This window comes from Notamacropus eugenii, chromosome 1 (genome assembly GCF_028372415.1).
Source record: "Notamacropus eugenii isolate mMacEug1 chromosome 1, mMacEug1.pri_v2, whole genome shotgun sequence".
NCBI classification, from domain to species: Eukaryota; Metazoa; Chordata; class Mammalia; order Diprotodontia; family Macropodidae; genus Notamacropus; species Notamacropus eugenii.
Window position 1 is genome coordinate 505,904,341 of NC_092872.1, and position 26,626 is coordinate 505,930,966.

A 26,626-nucleotide genomic window follows, 5' to 3' on the forward strand; every position below is an offset into this window, starting at 1 on the left:
GTTTAGGAGTATTATAAAGTCCTTAACAGCACAATTAGTAAGTAACAAAACTATTTTAATAATCTGTCTAGTACAGAAATTTTTCAAATCAGCCATGAGACGTAACTACACTTATCAAATTACAGAATGACCCATCTTTGCTATTAGCATTAAATTTTAAGTGACTCACTATGTTCTCTAATCCTGGAGTGTCTTATGTACTCGGTAGGGGCTGGAATATCTGCAAGATATGATATTGGCTATAAAATATCCAACAATGAAACAGTGTAGTGGATAGAAAACTGGCCACAGAAAAGACCTAGCTTCATCTCTGGCCTGTGACATAGAAGGCTTTGTGAATCTGGGCAAGTCACTTAATTTCTCAGGCAATTATCTATGAGTACAAACTGCAGGTCAAATACAAGTCTACCTTGGTAGAGGAAATTTCATTACCAAGTGTACCCAATAACAATGAAATTACGTATTTAGTCCAAAAGAAAATATGGATATAGAATAGAAAATCCTTTTCCTATAGGGCTTAAGTTTATCACTGAAAAAATATTGTCATTCAGAAGTCCTGTCTTATATTGACATGATTTTACATTGCTGTGAAGATATCCTCCCTACAACTACCACTTTCTTATAAATAAAAATGGGGCAAAATTATCCATAATGTATTACAGTATAGTGGAATGGACTTGTTTGTCATTACATAGGAAGAGTTTACTATGTCTGAAACTTCTGTGAATCTAATTCACTAAGTGCTTCTATTATGTGCCCAGAATGTTACATCTGACCTGCCATTATCTGAAATGAATAACATTAACAAGCTGGATTATTGCAGACAAAAGTGTTGTACTGGTTTTGATATCCAAACTTTAAAGTGCAAAGGAAACATATTACGCATTTTTCTGATGTTTCGTATTCTAGTGGAAAGAATGTGAAAATCAAGATACTCAGTTCTGATTAAGTCACTGCCATCTCTGTGCCTCAAATTTATGATTATAAAATAAGAATGATGATTCCCATTGCCTGTCCTACAAGATGTCACCTGATTAAGAGAATATTGGGAAGGATACTCTTTGGTATTTAATTGAATAAGCCAGAATATTTTTGATGAGGACTGGAAATGATAGATAGAAGAACCCCAAGACTGGAACTTCCTGCATGGGCTATCTGGAAAAGAATTCGAGGACTCAAGCATTCTTGAGGTCAAGGTAGTAAGTGGGCAACTAGGGAACCTGAAATCTTAGAGGGCTACAAGTAAAGTTTATATAGGGTATTCTATAGTATAACATGTGCCAAGTGTGATTACTAGGTGATTCAGGGCAGAATTAGGAAGTAGTTATGGAGTGGTTAGTTCTTAAAGGAACATGCACTTTATCTATTGTGCTGGTATTTTACCCGGAGTTCATGGAGAAAAAAGCCCAAGGTGGGGCCACATGGAAGTATGGTTTTATCTAAATTATCTAATGGTCAGGACTAAAGAATACCAGGCTGCTCTCATCAATGTCTTGTTAGATATATCTATCTATATATAGGTACATATATATGTCTTGGTCTAAGATACAAATGAGTAGTCAGTGAGTAGTAAATGCTGTTATGACCCAGTACACAGCCAGTTCAGCCAGTACACAACTGGTTCAGACTAATAAATTCTATAAGTACAGCTGGCTACTGTATCAGGAAGGGAGATCTAGGGCAGGCTGTCCTTGGGCCAAGGAGAAACTGCCTGGGATAGTGTTTTGAGGTTAGGGAGAAATGTGATTTTAGGGAGAAACATGATTTTAGAGAGAAATGTGATTTCAGAATTGGGGTCCAAGCACAGGCACCCAAGCACCCATCATTTTGACTGAACAAGGTAACCCACAGTAGTAAGCCCAGAAAGTTTCTATTGCACTTTGTCCCTGATGAGCTGTACTTTAAAAGTTACATTCTATCTGTAAGTACCGGAGGGATTAACCAAAAAAGTTAACTCTATCCACAGCATAAAACTAAAAACATTTGCAATGTAGCAGATGAAACTACCTGAAATGTGGTATTTCACATACTGCCTCGCACATTGTGCTTAGTAAATGCTTATTGGATGTATTCCATATCATCACACTATATCCCTATGTAAACCTGACCAACAACTGTTTAATGCATGTTATGGATATCAAATTTGAGATTCACTAATACAAGCATCCTGGAACGGAAAAAAGGTTCACTCATTTCCTCTTTACCCATCACAGTCTGACTTATTCCTGTCAGGGCTCACTCGAATCAAATTGTGTAGAGTGATTGGGAAAAACCTCAGCTATTTTTTTCTACCCTGTTAAAGTATACATATCCCTAGAAATGATTTTTATCAATTGTTTACATGTTATATGAATATATTTTATCTAACCTCTCCTTAGCAGCATTTTTGTAAAATTGGGAAAGAGAATGAGGATACTAGCTAAGAATAAAAAGGGAGGAATGAAGAGGAAGCCTTAACACCAGATTTGTTTAGTGTTGGCCTTATTACTGTCATTCTGTGTCTCCTACTTCCCTGTAATCTCCAAACTTCCACCTAGGCTTTGTATTCCACCTCCTCTAAGGCCTTGTTCCTATAGTTAGGCCCTATTTACCTGAATCTTTGATGTTACTAACTCCAGTGGAGTTCTTCAACATTCAAACCTGCTCAATCTTCATGACTAATCACTACTTTCATTTCTAGCTATCATGTAGTTTCTCTCATTGCCACACTGTTGGCAAGGCAGTCCACATCTAGCATCTACCTATAGCATCAAGCACTCTGACATACACAGCAGGGTCTGCTGTACAGGTTCTTAGATGTGCTTTTGTAAAAGGAAAGCAACTTTTGAGAGGTCAACAATCTACTTTAATTACATTCACCAACGGAGAAAATACAAGTAGAGAAATAAAGACCAACAGACAGGGCTTCCAACTGACCATAAGCAATACATACATCACAGATCAACAGACAAATCCAACTGTCTGACCACTACATAAATACATAATTACCAGAGAGAGAAGCAAAAATATCTGGGTTTTCAAAGGGGGAGCGGGACGGCTACCCAGTGTCTCATATGGCACATGAACCTTATTCTAAGCCCCCAAAGCAAAACCTCACCTCAGAGTAAATATATGCTTTTCAAAGGGGGGAGGGGTGGCCCCAACCCTCATGACCCAGTGCCTTATTAACAAAAGGTGTGGGCATTCCAACAAAACCTCCCCTAATCAAGCTCCCCTTAATGGAGTCCAGGGGAAGCCTATTAATGGGCAAGGGAAATCTTTAATTCCCTCATACCTAAATTACAACTTTCTAAATGGTGTCCCAAATATTTTCTAATTCTCAACTTTCTTGATATTTCTGATATATTTGGTATTGTAGAGCCCCTCCTTTTTCTGGATACTCTTCTCCCTATGTTTTTGACATTGCTTTGCTATGACATTCTTATTACCTAGCTTTGCAAGTTCATCATCCATTTCCCACTGTGACTGGGCATACCCCAAGGCTCTGTCCTGGGTCCTCTCTTCTTTCTCTACACTCTGTCTCTTGGTAATTTCTTTGACTCCAGAGAATTCAAGTGTCTTATCTCAGTAGGTGACTCCCAAATCTGTATCTATATAGAATCTATCTATACATGTGTGTATATACATATACATATATACACACATATATCCAGCCCTCATCTCTTTCCTGAATTCCAGTCCTGAATCTCCAACTGCCTGTTTGACCTCTCAGACTCAACATGTCCAAAACATATCTCATTTACTTTACCCTAAAGCCACTGCTTCTCCTGTTTCTGTCAAGGGTCCCATGATACTTCCAATCACCAATCACTACAAATCAGATCTGTAACCTAGAAGTTGTAATATTTCTCCCGTCTATTCCTTTCTCTCTAGTCACAAAGTGACTACCTTAATTTTTACTCTTATTACCTTTATCCTGGACTATGGCAATGTCCTCCTGGTGAGTCTTCCTGCCTCAACATTATAACCATCCTCCACCACTAAGCTGCCAAAGTAATTTTCCTAAAGCACAGATCTGACCATATCACCATTCCCCTATTCAATAAACTCCAGTGACTCCCTATAATATAAATTTTATATATATCATATATATATATATGTATAAAATCCTCTGGCATTTGAAGCCCTTCACAACCTGGACTCTAATTACCTTTCTAGCCTTATTATAAATTGCTTCCTCTCACTAACTTTATGGATAGTCAGACTTCACTGTGCCTCACACATGGCATACTCCCATCTTCTGCTTTCTTTGCATAAGCTGTCCTCCATGCTTGGCATGGCCCTCACCACAAGAATCCCTTGTTCCTCCAAAATTCAGCTTAATACCTTTAAATGGAGCCCTCTTAGCCGTCTTCCCCCAAATTACTATATTGTGTATATTTGCATAGATACATGTCTCCCTCAGTAGATTGTGGCTTCATTTTTGTCATTGTATCTCCAGACCCAGCACAGTGTTAAATATCATGAATAACAGTGAATAATAATAATAACAGTGAATGCCTGCATTGTCTAGATTTTTCACTCTCCCTCAACCAACTCATCCAATTAGTTTCCATGTCTTATCCATTCTTTCTCCTGAACATCTCATATCTTTGTGTTTTACTCACCCCAAAATTACTCTAGTCCAGACCCTTATGACCTGTTTTCTGGTTTATTGCAGTTGCCTCCTAATCAGTCTTCCTAAACCCTGTCTGTCCCCATTACAATCCATCTTCCACTGCCCCCAAAAAAAGCTGATCTTCAACTTCAGTGACTGGCCAGAGCCTTTAGAATAAAGTACAAACCCTTCTTTTTGACATCTAAATCCTTCACAGACTGGCTCCAATTTATCTTTCTAGGACAGTTATACATTATGCTACATCACACACTATTCTTTAGCAAAACTAGCCCACTTGTAGTTCTCTGTGCATAACATTCCATCCTCTGCTTTGGCACCTCTGCTTTTTGGAATCCCTAGCTCTCTTGAAGGTTCAGTTCAAGCTAAATCCTTCTAGAGTCCTTTGGAGATTCCCTCAGGGTTACTAGCAACCATAAATCACTATTTTTTTACATATCTTGTATTTACCTGTGTGTGAATATGTTATATTATCCTAACAGAATCATAAGCTCCTTGATGGTAAGGGATGTCCCATTTATGTATCCATAATGCCTAGTACAAAGTAGATACTTAATAGTTTTTTTTGTTCTCATAATCTATACTATGAGATTAATCTTCCCCCATACTACACTGCTTTCATTATACCATTCTCCTTTTGAGGAACTCATATCGTCTTACCCCAGTAAGCCCAAAATGATAGGTTTCATGCCTCTCTCTATCCTTTCCCTTCCCCAGTTCCACCCAAAGAGTTTGGCTCCTTCCAGTTGATCCAAGCTTAATTTCTCATGACTTCTACAACACATATCTGAGACTCCAACCAGAAAGGTCTCTCCTCAGTGTTTTCAGTAATGGCCAACATTTATTTAAAATTTACATTTCACTTAACCCTCATAACCTTCCATGAGGTAGGCATGACAAGTAGTTATCCCCATTTCACAGATAAAAGATGTTCATGGTCACACACCTAAGAATAACCAAGATTCTTAGTTGGGGCTCTCCTGATTCCAGGGCTTTTTACTTTGTGTGTGTTCATCCTTCATTACTGAAGAAGACCATGCCATCAGAGAAATGATGACATGACTTGCACTTGACTTTGTTTTGAGTGAGGGAGGGCTGTGCAGGTCACCAGCCTCACTTCTCCTCCAGAGCCATCTGAATGCAGTGACCAGATATTCATCAGGATGACTGGAGATGACCCAGGATGAGGCAATTGGGGTTAAGTGACTTGCCCAAGATCACACAGCTAGTGAGTGTCAAGTGTCTGAGGTGAGATTTGAACTCAGGTCCTCCTGACTCCTGCACTGGTGCTCTATCCACTGTACCACCTAGCTGCCCCAGCAGCTTTTTACTTTAGAGACAGCTAGATGGCACAGTGAATAGATATTTGGACCCTGGAGTCAAGAAGACCTGAATTCAAATTCAGTTTCAGATACTTACATCATAGGATTTGCTGTAAAAATTCAAATGAGATGTTTATATAAAGTGCTTAGCACCGTTCCTGGCACACAGTAGTCAATACTTGTTCCCTTCTTTTACCACACTATAACACATATTGCTCTTCGTTGTCTATCCCATGTGTGGGGAACCTTTGAGCTCAGGGCCACATGTGGCCCTCCAATGTAGCTCCTTGATGGAATACAAACTTCACAAAAACAAATCCCCTTGATAAAAGGATTTGTTCTGTAAAACTCTATCCCCTCCTTGCCCTCAATACAAATCCTGTCCTTCAAACCTCAGTTCAAATTCCACCTTATCCATGTAACTTTCTCAGATTACTTCAACCCAAAAAATCTCACCCTTCTCTGAATCACCTGTTGCAATAATAGCCAGTGCCATGGAGGTAGGCAATTAATTCTTTTGTAATTGCTCTTGCACTAGTTTTATCACTCAAGAAGACTGTAAGCAATTTTTAATTTAAGGCATGGTGCCTAGCAGAATTACTCAGTATTTGTTGATTAGGTGGTGTTTGTTAGAAACAATCTGAACTGTGCACTCATTCAGTTTAGTCAGTATAATAACCAGCTAATGGTTTCATTTGTTTTTGTAAGTGGAGTCAGTGATCCACTGTGGAAGTATTTAAAATCTCTAGTTTGGGTGGGGGAGTGCCCATCTATTTACCTTATTTCCTGGAAACACAGATATGGTAAACAGGTTATCAACTTCCCACTCCAGTCTGTACCTTCTAATCTCCTAGACAGGAGGTAAAGGTCTTATTTTTAGAGACTGAAATGATTATACTGTTATTCAACAAACATTAAGTGGCCACTGTGTGTAGACTATCAGAAATATAGAGTTTAGCTAAAAAAATTCCAGTCCTTATTGAACTTAAGAACCTAATAATATGAATGTTTCCCCCTGGGCCTGATTGTTTTAATTCAGCTGTCTTCCCCTTCTATCTCATTTAGGATGGCAAGATGGCAGCTTCTTCTAGTTGAAAAAGGCTTTTAAAAAGTCTACAGTGGGTGCCTCCACTTTCTCTTCTTACTCTCTTAACTCCTTACAATTGGCTTCCAACCTTATCTTATACCAAAATTGCTGTATAGGTTTTTGGGACATCATTCTCACCTGATTGTCCTACCCATCTAATTACTCCTCAGTCTCCCTTGCTGTATCCTCATTCAGATGAAACTATAGGTGTCTCCGAAGGTCCTACCCTGTGATATGCTAATGATTCTCAGATCTACCTATCCTGCCCCAAATTCTGTTGACCTCCAATCTCGAATCTCCAACTGCCTTTTAGACATTCAAACTGGATGTCCAATAGATGACCTAATTTCAGTGTTAAAAACCAAACTCATTATTTTTTTCCCCAAAATTTCTCCCCCAACCACATTTCCTACCATCCTTTGGTTCATCAGTTTCATAATCTAAGAGTCATCCTGGATTTCTCACTATCACTACCTTCCACATCCAATCTGTTGACAAGGTCTGTCAACTTCACCTTTCCAACATTTTTCTAACATTCCTCCATTTTTCTGACACTGCTACCACTCTAGTACAGACCCTTATCATCTCACATCTGGACTACTCCAATAGCTTATTGGTGGGTGTGCCTGACTCAAGTCTCTCCATACTCCAATCCATTTTCCAGTCCCCAGAGTGATTTTCCTAAATTGCAGATCCATTCATGTCACACACCCTCCCCTGCTTTCCCCAATAATTGGTAGCCTATTGCCTCCAGATCAAACACAAAATCCTACGTTTGGCATTCAAAACCCTTCATAATATAACCCCTGCCTACCTTTCCACTATCATCCCCTCTCTCCCAGTTTAATGGTTCTTTCTCTAATGTTTACCAGCATGGCCATGTCTCCTTGCCCTTCCCCATCCTTAAAAAAACAAAAAACTACCCTTATATGTCTCTTTTCCCCCTCTTGACTTAAAACTCCCTGAGAAAGCCATCTACTCTTATTATCTCCAGTTTTCTTTGCACTCTTTTCTAAACCCTCTGCAACAGGCTTCCTACTTCAGTATTCAACTCAAACTTCTCTCCAAAGTCTCTTGCCAAAATTAATGGCCAATCTTCATCCTTCTTGATCTCTCTGAAGCATGTCACTGTTGATCATTTTCTCCTGCATCCTCTTTCCTCTTTAAAAAGGTTCCTGATACAACCCTCACTTGATCCTCCCAATCTTTTCCCTCTTCCCAATTACTGTTGAAGGTAGCACCATCCTCCTAGTCATCCAGGTTCTCAACTTTTATAGAAGCTCTCAACTCCTTACCCTAAATATCCTATCTATTACAATTTTTTTCCTACCTTCATATGTCATTCTCCACTAAAAAAAAGCTTTCTCTCCCCCTCTCCCCCAGTAGAGGCCCTAATCACCTCTTGCCTGGACTATTGCCACAACCTCCTCAGTGGTCTCCGTTTCACCTCTCTCTCCAATCCGTGTTCTACTTAGTTGCCAAAATGATTTTTCTAAAGTGTTGGTTCAACTATGTTACTTTTCTGTTCAGTGAGCTCCAGTGACTCCCTTTTACTTCCATGATCAAATATAAAGGCTTTGTTTAGATATTTAAAACTCTTCATAACTTGGTCCTTTTTTCTACCTTTCTGTTCTCCCTATACTTAATTCCCCTCCATACACTTTTTGATCCAGCAACACTGGCCTACTTGCTGTTCCTTGCATATGAGCCTCTATACTCCATCTCCATGCTTCTGTATTGGCTGTCTCTTATGCCTGGAATGCCCTCCCTACTCACCTTGTTCTCTTAGCTTTTCTGGCTTTCTTCAAGACTAAATGGCATTTGCCATGTTCTGCAGAAGGCCTTTCTTACCCCCTCCTCCCCATTAGCTAGTAATGCATTACCCATTCATGTGACATTCCATCTGTTCTGTATGTATGTAATTTATTTACATGTTGTCACTAGTTATTTACATGTTGTCCACCTCATTAGAAAGCTTCTTGAGGACAGGGATAGTTTTTGTCTTTCTTTGTATCCTCAGTGATTAACACAGTATCCTAGGACATAGTGAGGACTTAATAAATGGTTATTGATTGACTAAACCTAGGCATGCTGCCTTCTCCAATTCCCTATAAGAAAAAATAGAAATCTTGACCTGAGTGGTAGAATAACATTTTCTAAAATAAATAGGCTAGGACTGCAAGATCGAATGACTGGAGGCATTTCAACAATGTTCCAGGAATAGTAGGGACAACTGTTTTGAGCCCATGGTTCTTGAACAAGTGTTTTCTGTCTTGGTGGTTATAAACTGAACTTTTAAAAAAAGATATTAAGGATCTCTCAAAATTCCTCCAGGCACTGTCTTACTAAGAATTTATGATAAATTGTATAAATTAAGCAAGTAAACATATCAGAAATAAAAAAACAAGCCACAGAATACAGCACTTCGAAGGTTTGAAAAGTGCATTACATATTTGATCTCTTGATTCATATAGTATTTTAAAAACGACGTCAGCTATTATTAATAGAGATCACAAACTACTGTAATGATCTATATACCATCCAATCATTAGTTATTATAAATAGTACATTTTTTAAACTTTCTGTCTGATAGTTTTCATATTTCTATAGGAAATGCATTGTCTACTTTACAATTTTATCTTTCCTTTTGGAATAACTTGTTTTAAAACTTACATTTGATAAATTAAGTTACAAACAAAAATACAACAAAGATTAAGCCCCTGTTCTGTTTTAGGTCCTGGGGGGAAAGTTTAAATAAGACTTATTCCATGCCCTCTATGTTTTTACCATATTCTAGACAAACTTATACATTTCTAAGTATACAGAATTTTAAAGACACAAGTAGCAAGTAGTAAAATGTATAAACATGAGATTAAAATACCAACATATATATTTGTACATCTAAAAAAATAACCATAAAAATCTTTTTTTACATATACCATTCCTGCTATCACAAGTCATTTTTTTAATAGTACATTAGGAATAAAGTACATAAAGGGAAATTACCTGAAATGTCAACCCATAAAGTTTGTCCACACTGTACCATAAAGTGGAGTTTAAGTCATGCTATTTCCCCTACTTTGTTAACCTTTGACAGATTGCCTTTGTTCTTCCAATGGCTACCCAACACTTTGCAAATTGTAGGTGCTCAATAAATGAGTTTAATTGAGATGCTTTCTCCCCGCCTCTTCCTACTATCATGTGTTATCCTTTCGGCTCAAGGCCTAAAATTCCTTACGTTTCCAGTTATATTATCCCATTTGGCTCTCACTATGAAACCTTGTAGAGATGATCATTTCATATTAATCCTGAATTGTATTTTCTTACATTGTTATTTAACGTTTATTTATGTTTTGCCTTCTTGAATAGGGCGGTTTCTTTGGCTGGTAACAATTCTTGGATTTCTTTATCCACGATATCCAGCATGACACTCTCTGAAATGCTAAAAAGTGACGCTAATGGTTACAGTTTTTCAAACGCAAATACCATCACTCCGCGTCCTATTCAGCCGAGTAGTCCCGGGCCCCATAAAATTGGCTTCTTTAACAAAGACGGTGCTTTAAGTAAAATGCTTTGCTGCGTGGACAAGAGAAGTAAAAGACGCTTCATCCCACCTAACCAACCGGTAATCAATGCTCCAAAGCGTCAGAACAGGTTTTTCCTGTTCAGATACCAGCGGCGCTGGGCGGTTGGCTCGAAACCCCTTCCCTCCGGAACAGCGATCCCCGAGACCCCACGCAGCGGCTGCATTGCCATCACCCAGCAGGAAGCCCGCGGCCCTGGCCGGCCACTCACTCCGGTCATTTGGGCCCTACCTTACTGATCCGGGGGTAATTGCCTCCAGAGAGGAATCCCCGTCTGCCCTCCGCACCAGTTGGGTAAAAGCCAAATGCTAACATACGTCATAGGTTTCGTTTACGCAATGCCAGGAAGAGGACAGTGAGCCAACTGACGCCAGTTGCGCCAGCGCAGTACGCCTTCTCGAGCTGTGTGCGGCCCTCAACGCGCCTGCGCATTGGTGTCTAACCTGGCTCGGCACGAAGGGCAGAGGAACTACGTCAGGGGCGTCGCTCTACGTGTGCCCTTTCGGCGCCTGCGCGTTCTGTTGCCGGCAAGTGGAAGAGGGGTGGTGTAACCTCTTTTCCCCTAGTGTACCTTAGCGCCGCCCGGACATCGTGCTGGTCGCTGGCACCATGAAGATTTGGACGTCAGAGCACGTTTTCGAGTAAGTTTGGGGCTGTAGTATAGTGGTCAGAGAAGCGGGAAGTGGCGGACGCAGGGGGGAAATCTAGGGGGATGAGGGAGTGCCAAGAAGCGAACCGGCCTCCTCGGGAACCCTGCAGGGGTCGGAAGCTCGGGCGCGCCCCCGAGAGGGGACGGGAGCACGAGCCTAGGCCCACGCGCCGCGGAGGGGATGCGAGCCCGGAACGACCGGCGAGGGGCGAGCGGGGAGCTGTCAAGGTCATTGCCGGGGATGGGCTTTCGGCTTAGCCTTCTGCTCACGAAAAGCCCCCTCCATCCTCTCGCCTGGAGAGAGACCCTCTGCCCCAGGCGCCCTGGCTTGGGTTTCTGCCCTAGAGAGGGTTGGGAGTGGGGACAGCCCGGTCCTCTCGCCCTGGACATTGTGTTCCGGAAAGTTTCTGCTTGTCCCTGGGCTGCGCCGGCTTCTGCCTCCGTCAGTAAAGCATCTCTGCACCCTGCCCTTCGAGGCTTCCGCAGGGACGGTTGGCCTCGGCGCGGAGCGTGTGCGGCTGGAGCCGGGACGGAGCTCGTCGCTGCAGCGCGGGAGCTGGCAGAACTTGTGAGTGAGTTCCCTAGGCAGTTCCTCCACACCCACGAAAGCCGCCTCGTTGCTGAAAACAAGGCTTGGGTTTGGTGTGGCATTAGCAGAGGTGACGAGGAGGGAAAAAATTTAGCCTTCCTGTTGACTTAACTCCACCTAATGGAAAGCAAGAGCTTTCATCATTGACATTTTGGACGAGGCAGCGTAGTCTTACCACCTCTCATCACCCCGAAAACTACAGGTTGTCATTCATTTTTTTCTTTTCCACCACCTTCATCAGAAGTCTAGCGGAATATCCCTTCTTTTTTCTGCAAAAGTGGGAGAATATGTATTTAACTGTTAAACTTGATTGATGTGTTGTTTGATTTTGCTGAATAGCATTTTTTCCCTCTTTTTTAAGTTCTTTGTCACAAGAGGTTCCCTTTGTTTGGGAGAGACAAGGGATAGTTTTGGAAATGAAGATAATGTAAAAATAAAAGATTAAAAATGTAAATGTGATTTAAATATTTCATATGTGTCAACTGTTAAAAAATTCTATCTTGACCTGTTTGCATTTCTGAAGGTGAAAGTTAGCAAGAGTCCCTTTTTTGGAACTTTGTGTTTTCTGATGTTTTTTGGTAAGGCAGGCAGAAATGCCCTTACAGTTAAATTGATTAGTGCCACTTGGTTAATTGTATGGGATTCTTGGTGGAGAAAATAAGCTTCAGATCAAGTAGATCTTTAGTAAATATGCAATAACCACTACCAAAATTGTAAAAAGATGTCTTTTTTTTTTCTTAGAACTCTTGAGTGATAGTCTGTAAGTGCTTCTTTCTTCTCTAAACATGACAAGCATTGTAAGTGAGAATTTCAGAGAAGAAAACTTTTCATTTTGATGGCCTTGATCTTGAGGCAATAAATGAACCAATCTTGTCTTGTTTGTGGAGAATTTTAAGTATGGGCTATGTAGTAGGTAATCTTGAGAGGATTGCACCAGTTCCACTGGTAAAATCACAACTACTCTTCACCTCATTATCTTGTTCTATAGCTAATCTTACATCAGTTGTTAATTGGTAGATTTAAAAAAAAAACCTCAGAAGTTTTGAAGGGGTCCTAGAATACCTGTGTGTGAGACCTTCCTCTTTGTTTTTTTTCCAGTAATAAAAATAGCTATGCAAACATTATTTCACTTTACTCACAACAAGCCTGGGGAGTAGCTACTATTACCATCCCCATTTTACAGATGAGGAAACTGGGGCAGACAAGTTAAGTGACTTACCTAGAGTTACAAAGCTAATTAGTACCTGAGGCTGAATTTGAACTCAAGACTTCCTGACTCCAGGCAGGTCCATCATTCTATCACTGTGTCATGAGTGTCTCATCAGTATCCATAGTGTACTGCTCTGATTATCCATCTGATATCTTTTATACTACTACTTCTTGCTACACTTATTAGAGTTAGTAACATGCTTTAGCATTTTTATACCTCCTTAATCTTTTTCCATTGCTCATTGACTCATTTATAACTTTTATTCTTCTGAGATCATAGTGTAATAAATGTTGGAATATGAATAAGTGGTAATTTTTTTTTTCAAAGAAAAAAACTCAAAGTACAGTCAGATTTTTGGAACAGCATATCCAGAGAACACGAGACCTTTTCATTTAAGTTCCTTGAAGGCAGAGATCTTATTCCTCACACAATATATTCAGGAAAGAGGAAAGTATCCATATGTATAAAAATATTCATAGCAAAACTTTTTTGTTGTAGCAAAGAGCTGGTTGGTTGGTTGTTGACATTCTTTCTTAAGGGAGGATCAAAATGACATCACTATGTTAGAGTCAAGTTACAGTGTGTCCAACTGTGGCTGATCAGGCCAATAGAATCTCAAAATGCTCGACAGCAGGTCAGGTACAAGTAGTCCGACATGTGAACATCTCCAAATTTTCGAGTCTTGAGTTTCTTTTGAGCTACTTCAGTTCTACTTTGCTCATGGAGCACTGCACCTTCTTTGATAAGGGCATGCCATGCTGGGCAAGCCTGTGCCAGTGTCTCCCATGTCACATGATCAGTTCCAAAGTTCTTGAGAGTGTCCTTGTGTTGCTTCTACTGACCACCATATGAACGCTTGCCCTGTGTGAGTTCTCTGTGAAATAGTCTTTTAGGCAAGGGTACATTTGGCATTCGAACAGTGTGGCCAGCCCATGGAAGTTGTGCTCTGTGCAATAGAGTTTGAATGCTTGTCAGTTTAGAGAAAGAATCTTGGTGTCCAGTACCTTATGCTGCCAGGTGATCTTCAGAATCTTCCTAAGAAAACTATAATTCTTTCTGGCAAAAGAGACATAGCAGTCACATAGAAAGGTGACCCTGACAGCAAAGCTAATGGTGAAGACAGACATTTTTCTTTGATAGTTTACATTGTTCTTTGTTCTCACTGTTCTTTGAAAGACAGTGTAAGTGGAGATCAGTCCAGTCCAATAAACATTTATTAGTGCCTACTATGCACCAGGCACTGTGCTGAGTGCAGGGGATATAATTAGTAAAAAGAAAGATAGAACTTGCCCTCTAGGAGAGATGTGTTCTTCCTTCATTGCTGAAGAAGACCATGCCATCAGAGAAGTAATGACATGACTTGCACTTGACTTTGTTTTTGACTGAGAGAGGGCTGTGAAGGTCACCAGCCTCACTTCTCCTCCAGATCCATCTGAATCCAGTGACCAGATATTCATCAGGATGACTGGAATGACCCAGAATGAGGCAATTGGGGTTAAGTGATTTGCCCAAGGTCACACAGCTAGTGAGTGTCAAGTGTCTGAGGTGAGATTTGAACTCAGGTCCTCCTGACTCCTGCACTAGTGCTCTATCCACTGCACCACCTAGCTGCCCCTGTCCTCTAGGAGCTTTAAATATAAAAGGGGAGGCAACATACAAAAAGAGAGAGGAAATGGTGGGGGTGGCGGGGAGTGGCACAGAGACTAAGGCTGATCGGAAGAGGTAGAAATAGATTTGAGATCCAAACCTGAGCAAACGACCACCAGAAGGAAAGGAGGTAGAAAGTGAATGATGGGGGAATATGAGGAAAAAAGATTGAAATTCCTCAAGATCTCAGGTGAAAGAAAATTCAGTTATTGACCTTGAATACAAGATAAACTAACAGGGAAAATAAAAATAACAGAAAGGACTATATCTTTTAGATTATCTAAACATCTTAATAAATATTTCAACCCAAAGGAAAATGATTCAGATATGATATGAGGCAGAGAATCCTGTGGATTCCAAACAGAAGAACACATTCCCAAATGGCATAAAAGAGAAATAAGAATTATGAAAACATAATTTCTGAACTGCAGAATAGAAATAATATGAAAATTAGAAAAATTTAAATTGATGGTAGCCAGCCTCACCAAAAATAAAATGAAAGTTAACTGGTTGCAAAAGCAAGTTCACAGAAGTGAAAGACAATCTGATAGAAGTATTAACGTTAAAAGAAAACATAATCTTCATACAAATGAAACATATTCATCTTGAAGACAAGAAAACTGCCCAGGACTTCATTTGAAAGAATCCATAGATCATGTCTAAGAGAAAGAAAAATAAAATTATTCTGCAAACCCAAGACACATGGTTAAATTGAATGATTCTGATGACAACTAATGTTGCAAATGGCCAGGAGGAAAACTTTGAAATATAAATGAAAGGAAGTTCAAGTAACACAAACAAGTAACACCAAAACTTGAAAGGGGGATTGGCATAATTTGTTACAAAGGAGTTCAAGGTGCAACCCAAAATAACATCCCACAAACTGATGACCATACTCATAAGTGTAAAGCAGTGGAGTTCAATAAAAGTAAAGCTTTTAAACCATCCTACAAAGAAAATCAGATGTGAGCAGATTATTTTACTTTGCAAGTGCCCCAGACAACAGAAATACAAAAGAAGAAAGAAGTGGAAGGAGGCATTGATTATAGATGTCCTCAAGGAGTTTAACTATGAGAGGATATATAAGAGATAATAGGTAGTAGGAATGTATGGATCATCAAATGAGGATTTTTTGAGGATGCTGGAGATAGGACCATATTTGTAGCAATGGGGAAGCAGCCAAAAGTCATGAGAATAGGGGTGATGGAGAAGGCAGTCAGCTGGAGAGAACGCAAAGTCAATCTACTAACAGTTTTATAAAAAACATTTAGTATGTTTTACATAGGTCAAGATAGTAAAAATTAATTTTCATATTTTTAAAAACATTTTTACAGAAACATTTGTCCGTTATTATAGTAAAGTTCCAGAAAGAGAAATTCTTGCTTTTCTTGAACTCCTGCAGAACCTGGGGTTGAATATTTTCTGTTCCAATAATTTAATTAGGCTGTATGACCCATATTTACTTGTAGAGGTTCTAAAGGCAATATGATGTGATTATTGTATTCTTAAATCTAAGAGATTTTTAGTATTCAGTTATTTTGGGGTCCAGATTTGTAATTTTATTGATTCATAAAATTATTTAAATGCTTAGTGTATGTGTGAGGTTCTTGGGGGAGAGGGGAAGGATGAAGGTGTGTGAAATTGAACAAATTCACTAATAGGATCAAAATTGAAGTTGAAAAACATCTTGAAGCCATCTAGTCCAATCCCCCTGCCTCTCACATAGACACACACGGGGTACCTTACAAAGAGGAGTAAATAAAGCCCAGAGAGGTTTTGACTTGCACAGATAGTAACTAGCAGAGCTAAGATTCAGATCTCAGTTCTCTTACTTCAAATTCAGTGTACTTTCAAGTGTGCTATGCTGCCTCAATAATTAAATTGTATGTAATAGGTGAATCGGGCAAATGTGATCATTGATATTGTTATGCCTTAAAGAAAAAATTAAAGTTGGTATTGCATTATCAGACTCAGAAAATATCCCCTTTCCCCCAATAAATTCATGCATCTTGAACTCTAAATGATGATGTTTTTAAATTTTAAATATTCCAGAATGTTCATGCACACCTCATAAATGTTTTGATTTGGGGGGTTTTTTTTGACAGCCACCCATGGGAAACAGTTACAACAGCTGCTATGCAGAAATATCCAAATCCTATGAATCCAAGTGTGGTTGGAGTTGATGTGTTAGACAGACATATAGATCCTACTGGGAAATTACATAGCCATAGACTTCTCAGCACAGAGTGGGGAATGCCTTCTATTGTAAAATCAGTAAGTACATCTCCCGCCCCATACTGCCCCTGACTCCTGACCCTGTCCCATCCCCCCTGCTTTCACCTTGTCACTCAGAAAATCAAATGGCAGATCTAAAGGTACAAAATCCGAGTGAAAGGTGTTGAGTTTTTCCCACACAAACTTGGTATTACTATATTGATGATGAATCATCTTTTTTCCTCTTACCTGTTTGATAAACTAGAATTAGAATTTCTCCCTTACATCCAAGAGAAAGTACTGGTGCCACCTGACAAATTCTGAAAATCTGAGACAATTCTTTTTTCTCCAACAGTTTTCATTTATGAATTCTCGAAATAGAGCTCTGGAAAAAGCAGGCTTTGAAAAAGTCTCTTGTAATTCAGATGGAGCTTATGGACCATACCTTTTAACCCTGATCACTCTGACTTTCTTTGATTGGGCACTAATAGGTCCTGACCCAAACTTCTCTTGCTCATAGTTTGGGTTTTGATGGCTCTGAGTGTAAATAGCAATTGTTTTCTGTTCTGGCCAGAAATTCTGAAGATCTTCCCCTCCCACATTGATTCTTTTGTGATAATAAACTGGGGCATCTTTTGTCTCAGTTCTTACCTAGCCCTAATCACTGAATGGGCTTTGCCTCAGACTGACATACCTGGGAAAGATCATAGCTTAAAAGGCTAAGTCTCCCACTGCATTCTGGACCATCACCAGTCTTCTTGACTTAATGTCTTGCTACTAGACTGATGACTGGAGAAGAGAGTGAGGCTGATGTTTTCATAGCTCTGCCTCACTTAAATCCAGTTCACTCTCAAGACATCACCATCATGATGTCATTGGTCCTCTTTGAGAACAAGGACAAACAATAACAACAAACCTCCTTACATTTTGATTTCTATCATTCACCTGATTTTTAATTACTTCTGGGAAAATTTCCCGAATCTAAGGATGTCATGTATGGTGCTAATTCCTCTTAACCTCACAGAATCATTTCCCTTCCAACCTGTTTCACTTTGTTTTTAAGATCAAAGAGACGTTGAAGTTTTTGTTTTAAAATGAGCTGCATATTCATTTTCAAAATAATATACAGAAGATAATCTCAGAAGAGTGTGGCATAGTATCAGACTCTGGGTTCCAGTTCCAGCTCTGACACCAGCAAGTCACCCTGTCTCTTGAGTCTTAGCTTTCTTCTCTGTAAGATGGGGATAATTGCACTTGCACTGTCTACCTCAGAAAAATGTTGTGAGAAAAGCATTTTGTAAACCTTTAAGTGCTTTGTGAACGTGAACTTTTATTATTCTTATGTAATAATTGCTGGTTAACAATATAATAATCACTAATTCTTAACATTTCTCTTAGCTTATTGGTGCAGCAAGAACTAAAACATATGTGCAGGAACATTCTGTAGTTGATCCCATAGAAAAAACAATGGAGCTTAAATCCACTAATGTAAGTAATTTTTTTTCTTACTCTTTTATTTTCAATATTGTAATGGTATTTATTTCGGTTTCACTTATGCATGTGGGGATAGTCTTTGTGGGACAGGTAGACAACACAATGGATAGAGAACCAGGCCTGGAGTTGGGAAGACTTGAGTTGAAACCCAGCTTCAGACACTGTGGCTGTGTGGCCCTGGTCTGCCTAAGTTTTCTATAATAGCACTTCCCTCCCAGAGTTGTTGTGAGGATCAAATGAGATAATAATTATAAAGCACTTAGCACAGTATCTGGCATGTAGCAAACAGTACATAATGATAGCTATTATGGTGATCTAAAAAGTGAACGCACTTCTGTCATTGTTTCTGCATGTTTTCTTCTCTGTCCTGGCTAGTGCTATTTTAATAATCTTGAATATTTCTAAGTTGCAGGAGACTTAAGAAAAATATGCTTATTTTGTATTTCTAAGTTGGTGGCCTCAATAAAAGAGAACAAGAAATTTATGACAGACAGAAGATAAATTAACACTGTGGTACTTGGAAAATGACATTTGAATTTATTTCAATTTTAATAACTTACCAATTGATAATTTGGGAATTTTGTTTTATAGATTTCATTTACAAATATGGTTTCAGTAGACGAGAGACTTATATATAAACCACATCCTCAGGAACCAGGAAAGTAAGTAAAACCTTTTTTTAGGAAATCTAATGCTTTACTGGATTTTTAAATTATTCTAGACATTTCTAATAGTGAGGGAAATTGGCATACTTAAACTGTTTAAATGTATTTTTGCTTCAGGACCATTTTGACTCAAGAAGCCATAATCACTGTGAAAGGAGTGAGTCTTAGCAGTTATCTAGAAGGACTGATGGAAAGCACGATATCATCTAATGCTAATAAAGTAAGTTATACTGTTATTTCCATTCACTGACTTTTATATTCTTTGGAGTTTTTCTGGTTTTTTTCTAAAATACCTCTGTGCTTTTATTAATTTACGTTTTAAAACTATTCCTACAACAATGTAATAGGCAAAAGGTTGAGAAAGGGAAACATAATGTATTTTGTAACTCTTTACAGTTTATTCTATCTGGAGTAAATTTATTTATTTTTTTACTAATGTGTGTTAAATATAAAAATATATTTATTTACTAAGTGCAAACCACTGTGCCAATTTGGTGCTGGGGCCACAAATGTAAAAAATATGTTCCCTTGAGCTTTCCTTCCTCTACAGAGGCATCAACACAAGTAAATATAAATGAAAGTACCACAGGAACAAAGAAGAGCAGTCATACACTGCCATTCCACCTTGAGCATGTTATTAATAATAAAAGGTGCCACTGTGATGTCATTATTGATTTTTTTGTTGATTGTTTTAGGCATACAGAATGGAAATTGATTGATAACTAAATTATATCCAAGTTAATTGTTTATTATTAGAGGTAGTAATAGCTAATGGTTATATAGTACTTTACATATATTATTATACTTTTTGATTATCACAACAAATCTGTGAGATAGGTACTCTGTAATTATTCTCATGTTGCACAGGTGAGGAACCTGAGGCTGGGGGGTTAAATGACTTGCCTGGGGTCATACAACTAGTCTGTAATGAGATTGGAATTCAGGTCTTGCTGACACCAAACCCAACATGCTTTCCTCAAAAACCTTATAATCACTGAATCATTTTTAAGAGAAATTTAATCAGTCAACAAGCATTTCTTAATCACTTACTATATGCCAGGTATTGTGCTGAGTATTGGGGTTTCAGAGAAAGGAAGTGAAATTGAGAGGGTGAGTAGGCACTGACAGCTGAGAGGACATCTGCAGAAGTGGGAATTTGAACTTGCTCTTAAAGCCAGGGAAACCAGGAGGTGGATGGGAACCCAGCCTTCTGGGCATGAGGTACAGCCTTATGCAGAGGGAGCTGAAATGTCAAGTTTGAGAAAGTGCAGTTAGGCCTGTGAAGCTGGATCTTAGAGGGTATGGAGGGGGAAGTAAAGTGTAGGACAACTAGAAGAATAAGAAGGGGTCAGGTAATGAAGGGCTTTAAATGCCTATCAGAAGACTTTATTTTTGATCGTGGAGGTAATAAGCCGCTGGGGCTCGTTGAGCAGGGCAGTGATATGGTCAGACCTACATTTTAGAAAATTCATTTATCGCAGCTGCTGAGTGAAAAAATCAATTGGTGTAGGGAGAGGTTTGAGACCAGTTAGAAGGCATGTTGCAATAGTCTGATGAGATGGAATGATGGTTCCCTTTGTTATTACTCAGTGATGATGCATGTGTGTTGTGAATTTTTTTAAGGGTCGTGAAGCAATGGAATGGGTAATTAACAAATTAAATGCAGAGATTGAAGAGCTAACTGCTTCAGCAAGAGGAAGCATGAGGACACCCATGGCCGCAGCAGCGTTTGTAGAGAAATGATAATGACTTCTTACATGAAACATTAATAGGTCCACCAGGGTCTCTCCAGGCTGGTAACATATTTATTCATAATTTGGTATTTAAGAGGCATATCTGTATATTAGATAGGTATTCAGTTAGCTTGGAGAAAGACTGCAACTTTTGACGGAAAAAGAGGAGAAGATGCAAGGCTTCCCAGCATATGAGATCAACTGGAATTAACGTTATCTGAAAATACCGTGCAATATCAAGTTGCCAATATTTGAAGATTTAAGGATATTTCAGACAGATATTTTGACCAGAAATTGGCATGTTGAATCTCCATAAGGTTGAATTTTATAACATTTAATTCATGAGACTCTACCTGGTTTTGGACCAACTCCAAAATGAAGCAGAGCTACTTTTTCTAGCATGATTGCCCAAGCAGTTTTCATGTTGTAATAACTTTCTTTGAAAAACAGGAATCCAAATCCAAGCCTTTTATTTGTACAAAAGTAACTGGCTTTGAATAAGTATGGCATTCTGAATTGGTACTTAAGTGATAGTTTTGTAGTGGATATTATTAAAGTGATATAACTGCCAGTGTAAACCTGATTGCATTATATTACACAGTACTGTATTGATTTGCCAAAATTTTGTGATATAATACAAACATGATCTATCTTGATTTTGCATTTGCAGAAGTATGTATGATTTAGGATGCTGAATGGTGGGCATGTGATGTTCACTTTGAAATTTGAAGAGGACCCAAAATAAAAAAATAAAGTTATTAAGAGCATCATAAAATTTAAACTAACAACTTTTTGCATCTTTTAAGTATTTCCCATAATGCTTAATTAGCTTATGCAAAAATTGCCATGTGACTGAATCATGCGTCAATAATTGCTGTAGCATGATATGTCAAATTATTTAACTGTTAAATGGTTAATTGCATCTTTTTATTGTAGTAATAGACCACACAAGTCTTTTTTTTTTTTACAATGCATATCCATGGATCATTTGATTTAATTTCTAGTCTGATTTGAAATATAAATCCTAGGTATCTAGCTCTCTTTATAATCCTATGGTGCCACTGCCAAGAGAAGGTACGTAACCACAGCTAACCACTAAAGGAAATTGCACTGAAGCTTTTATTTGTGGGAAGTCCATACTTTTGGTACTGGAGGGCCAACTGGAATACCAAAGAGCTATTCCAGAAAATGTTATATTTTAATATTTCAAAGCAGATAATTGTTAACTGCTAAACAGTATTTTCTGATTCTTGTAATTATTTCTATGATACTAAAGTTGCATATGGAATATTTTAAAAGGCAGTTAGATCTTGCTTTTAACTATGCTTAACATAAGTTGGAACTTGTGTAAAGGTTTCCTACATTGTAAAGGTTTCCTATAGAAAAAAACTAGTGTGTATGTACATAAGCCACAGAAATATAAGTTTACCAAACTATTTAAAAATGAGTATTTTTTCTATTTAAAATATTGTTTAGCTTGACACTTTGTTGGTACATTTGTAAAAACAACTCTCAGATCCATTAAGGTTTGTGATTATTTTTTGTAACAGGAGATTGTTTTTACAACTGAGATGATTATTTCAGCTAAACAAAACATAGTAAATGTTAATACTTGATAAAAAGTTGGCTGTGTATAATTTCTGTAAGTTGTATTTGTTCAGAAAAAGGTGTAATGCTCTAAGGATAAAATATTTCTAAACAAGGTTTTCTGTGTTTTTTTCTGATCAATTATCAAATTGTCTTTTATCTGCTGTAGTTCAGTAGTTGCCAAAAATGTGTTCTTCCTCTAGGGAACTGAAGCAGAATTAATTAATTCAATTTAGAATCTAGGATTTAACTTTAAAGAATAGGATTTGCTGTCATCCAAAAAAGCCCTTTCATTATGATTTCCAATTTTCTATTGACTATCAGATTAATGTTTCTATTAAAATATCCCTAAAACAATGTTTTTGAATTATGCAAATAAAGATCAAAAATCAAAATTCATAAAAATCACCACCTGGTGGCTCTAGCCTCTTATAATGTGTTACTGAATATTTTGGAGGGGGGAGAGAAACATTCCTACCAACTGTATTTGGGGAGTAGAGAAAGTTTTCCAGCTTAGAAAATGAATTTTAACTATACAGTCTTATTAGTGTTTGCTACTTGAGCTTTATATTTTATCTCTGGTTTATTACTCATGACAGTTTGGCCTAATTTTAGCTCCCCAATAAGATTCTCCTTTGATGTAGTATGCTTGAAGTAGGTTTTTTCCCCTTATGTTCCCAGCACCTTGTATCTTGGTTACTTTATTTCTTTATTTTACTACATGGAATGGAGAATACAACCAGTTTACTGAGAATAAGGGTATTAGTTGTGGATTAACCATGGCAGTGCAGCAACAATCAAATGCTTGATTTAGTTTTGCAATAACTAGTTCTGTAAAGTTGATATTTCTCCCGACTGAATTTATCTTCTTTTTTGAGACTGAGTTCCTTATCTCACCCAGTCTTGAAGTGCAGCTGGCCTCCCATAGGCCTGCTCCTCCGTCTGATCACAGCATGAGAGCTGGCCGGATTCATTTCTGATTTGAGGGCCCCCCTTCAGGCACCCTAGCTGGGCCCCCAGGGGCACACCATAGCATCGCCATGTTTAGTGCAGACACTGGACTTTGGGCTTAGCCTGCTGAAACTCAGAACTCCAGAACTCAAGTCATCCACCAGCCTCAGCCTCCCCAGTAGAAGGGATAAGAACGTATCACTGTCTCCGAGTACCTTATATGAAAATAATTGCTGCTGACACCAGAGCAGATTTCTCATAAGAAACCTTAACAATGGACAAGTGAAATTTTATTGCCTAGTTAGGATTTTTTCTGTGCATATTTGTCTCTTCTTGGCAGCACCATGGATGTACTTAAAGGATCTTTGGTTTTTGCCACTGATACTTCCTTCACTAACAGACCACAATCTGTTGATGTCCAAAACTGAACTCATTTCCCAGCCTTCTTCAGAACTTAACATATTTCTGACCATTGCACGCCCAATTTTCCAAGCTCCTGGTTTGCAGCTTTAGTTTTGTCCTTGACATGCTCTCTTTGGCCTGTATGATCGGTCACCAAGTCTTGTCCCTTCTAACTTCCCAATATCTTTCTCCTTCGTCTTCAGTCCATCGGACACACCGCTACCAAAACGATTTCCCTTAAGTGCAGATGGATCCGTCCCTCCCTTACTCTGGAAACTCCAGTGGCTCCCTAGTGCCTCTGGAATTAAATGGAAGTTCCTTTATGTAACCTTAGAGCCGTTTCCGTCCTGCATTATAAATTTCTCCACGCTCGGTTGAAGTTGGCCTTGTCAAAGCCCGCTGACATTTTATCTTCGTGCTTTGCACAAGCACTATCCCTTGTCAAAGTCGCACTTCCTCCTCAGCGTCACAGCCCCACTGAAAGGCCTCTCCTGGTGACGCTGCAGTTAGTAACAACCACCTCACGTACACAACACATATACCGCATTTGTATGTATGTGTGTGTAAGTGTGTGCGCAGCCTCGGGACCCCCCATCCCAGCTGGCGCCTTCCGCTCCGTTATCCTCAGCTTCCTCCTCGGTGAGAGGAGCTGGAGAAGGCAATGGCAGTGTCTCCGCCGAGAAAACCCCCGGCGGGGTCACCAATGAAGCGCGCGCGCAAGGCCTTCCGTGGGAGGCGGCTCCCGAGCCGGGCTCCGGGGATCTAGCAGCCCCAAAGCGGCAGACGGGGCGGGGAGCAGGCGGCCCGTGCACCTGTAGTGTGAACAATCCCGTGCAGCGCTAGCGGTTAGAGTCTGCTTACACGAAGCGATGGGTTTGGTTTTAATCTACTTAATCCACACTACCCTACGTCCAGAGCGAGGAAAACACATTTAAGGTAGGAGGAAAGTAGCAGCGGTGACAAAAATGCCCAGCCCAACCATACGTGAGCGGGCGTCCCTGCGCGGGGCTTGCGGAACGGGAATCGGGAACTCTGATTGGACGCCGCCTAGCCAGCTTATCAGAGACTCTCTGCTATTGGTTACTAGGGAAGCTAGCGCGGGTGATGAGAGCGCCGGCAGGATTGGCAGGCTGGCGGAGGTCCCGCCTCTTCCCCTTCCGGTTCGTGACCTTCCTGAGCCGGTTGACTTCTTCCTCCCTCGTTCGCTCGGTCACCTGCCTTCGCCGCAGCCATGGTGGCGTATTGGAGACAGGCTGGACTCAGGTAGGCCCAGGGGTGGTTTGGGAGGCTGGCCTGAGGCTCTGGAGGACAGGTCGAAATCCGGGTCTCTTCAGATTTCCTCGGCTGGCTCGGGCGGCCGGGGTCTTGCCTGAGAGACCGCCGAGCCCTGCCTGGTGCCCGGTGCCCGGCGCCCGGGCCTGGGTCGTGGCCCGGCTCGCAGTTGCAGCTGCCCCCGCTCTCCCAGAGCCTTCCCTCCGTTTCCCGCCCCTGCTTTCCCCGATCCCCTGTTGTCCTCCTGAGCCCCCGCGGGAAGTAACACCCCCCGGGACAGCGTCCACCACGGCTTGGTGCTTTGTGATTCATTTCGATTCAGTATTTGTTAAATGCTTATGGAATTGAATTTGTGATCCCAGCAGGGGTCACTGTTAGTGCTGCCACCACATTACGCGATCGACTCAAAAAGCAACAGAAGGCGCAGGCAGGTGGCAAGGTGAATAGAGCAGCGGCCCTGGAAGCTGGAGGACCTGAGCTCAAGTGCAGTCCCAGATCCTTGGCACGAGCTGTGTGACCTTGGACAAGTCACTGAACCCTGACTGCCTTGCCTTCCCCCCTCCAAAAAAACAAACCTCAAACTGACTCCCACTCCTTTCTCTGACCTTTCAGTAAAGATAATAATAGCATTTTAGATCTATAAAGCACTTTGCAAATATTTCACCTTTTTCTCACCAGGACTGTTAGAGGTAGGTGCTGTTATCATCTCCATTTTACAGATAAAAAAACTGAGGTTGAAAGATTAAATGACCTGCCCAAGGTCACACGGCTGATGTCAGAGGTCTGGTTTGAACCCGGACCTTCTTGAATACAGGTCCACAGTGCAATCCATTGTAGCACTTAGCTGATTCACTTTGCCAATGGTCTCTTAAAATGACCCTTTCTCAGTCCTTGGCTTTCTGGACACTTGCTCCTATTGGTCATTATCTTCTCCAGGTTCTGTCTAATTTCTTCACAGCATCTCCTCTGACACTGCCACCACCCTCATGCCTGGACTATTGTGGTATCCTGCTGGTTAGTCTCCCTGCCTGAGTCCATTCCCCTCTGCAATCCATCCTGTATTCAGCCACCAAAGTGATTATCCTAAAACACAGGTCTGACTAACCCTCCACTCAGAAAATCTCCAGTGGCTCCCTATCACCTCCAGGATCAAATACACAGTCCTCTCTTTGGCATTCAAAGCCCCTCATGGCTCAGTCCTACCTTTCCAGTCTTCTTATACCTTACTGTGCTACTCCTCCATCTGCTTTCCAGTCACTTTGGCCTTTTTGCTGTTCCTTGCTCAGGACACCCCATCTCCAGATACCAGGTACTTTCACTGGCTGTCCACCACGCCTAAAATTCTCACCCTCTTCATCCCTACCTCCTGGCTTCCTTCATATCTCAGCTAATATCTTGCCTTCTGCAGGAAGCTTTTAATGTTCCCCTTTAATGCTAGTTCTTCCCTCTGTTGATTATTTCTTATTTATCGTGTGTATATCTTGTTTGTACAGTTTTTTGCGTCTCATATTCCCTGTTAGGTTGAGCTTTCTAGAACAGAGACTGTCCTTTGCGTTTCTTTGTATCCCCAGTTCTCAGTAGAGTTCCTGGCACATCGTGTTTGCT

General features: G+C 40.0%; 3 protein-coding genes across 6 annotated transcripts in view; 2 read left to right on the forward strand and 1 right to left on the reverse strand.

Annotated features, from left to right (window-relative positions):
* LOC140519904 (uncharacterized) overlaps nt 1-11,952 on the reverse strand; it is a 24,631-nt gene extending 12,679 nt beyond the window's left edge. The window contains exon 1 of one of the 2 annotated variants that reach the window (XM_072633418.1): nt 10,840-11,952. In XM_072633418.1, the coding sequence (XP_072489519.1) occupies nt 11,276-11,908 (633 nt within the window). In that variant the 5' untranslated portion in view covers nt 11,909-11,952 and the 3' untranslated portion in view covers nt 10,840-11,275. Of the gene's footprint in view, nt 1-10,030 lie in introns of both variants that reach the window. The other variant, XM_072633417.1, reaches the window with a different exon arrangement.
* PRELID3B (PRELI domain containing 3B) overlaps nt 11,121-26,626 on the forward strand; it is a 20,824-nt gene continuing 5,318 nt past the window's right edge. The window contains exons 1-7 of one of the 3 annotated variants that reach the window (XM_072633420.1): nt 11,121-11,249; nt 16,809-16,977; nt 18,316-18,405; nt 19,003-19,073; nt 19,194-19,296; nt 20,700-24,685; nt 24,837-25,012. In XM_072633420.1, coding sequence (XP_072489521.1) covers nt 11,218-11,249; nt 16,809-16,977; nt 18,316-18,405; nt 19,003-19,073; nt 19,194-19,296; nt 20,700-20,819 — 585 coding nt within the window. In that variant the 5' untranslated portion in view covers nt 11,121-11,217 and the 3' untranslated portion in view covers nt 20,820-24,685; nt 24,837-25,012. Of the gene's footprint in view, nt 11,250-11,741; nt 11,826-11,939; nt 14,602-16,808; nt 16,978-18,315; nt 18,406-19,002; nt 19,074-19,193; nt 19,297-20,699; nt 24,686-24,836; nt 25,013-26,626 lie in introns of those variants that run through there. The other 2 variants (XM_072633421.1, XM_072633419.1) reach the window with 2 other exon arrangements.
* ATP5F1E (ATP synthase F1 subunit epsilon) overlaps nt 24,909-26,626 on the forward strand; it is a 7,036-nt gene continuing 5,318 nt past the window's right edge. Inside the window, exon 1 of the mRNA XM_072633422.1 lies at nt 24,909-25,012. Coding sequence (XP_072489523.1) covers nt 24,981-25,012 — 32 coding nt within the window. The 5' untranslated portion in view covers nt 24,909-24,980. The remainder of the gene's footprint in view (nt 25,013-26,626) is intronic.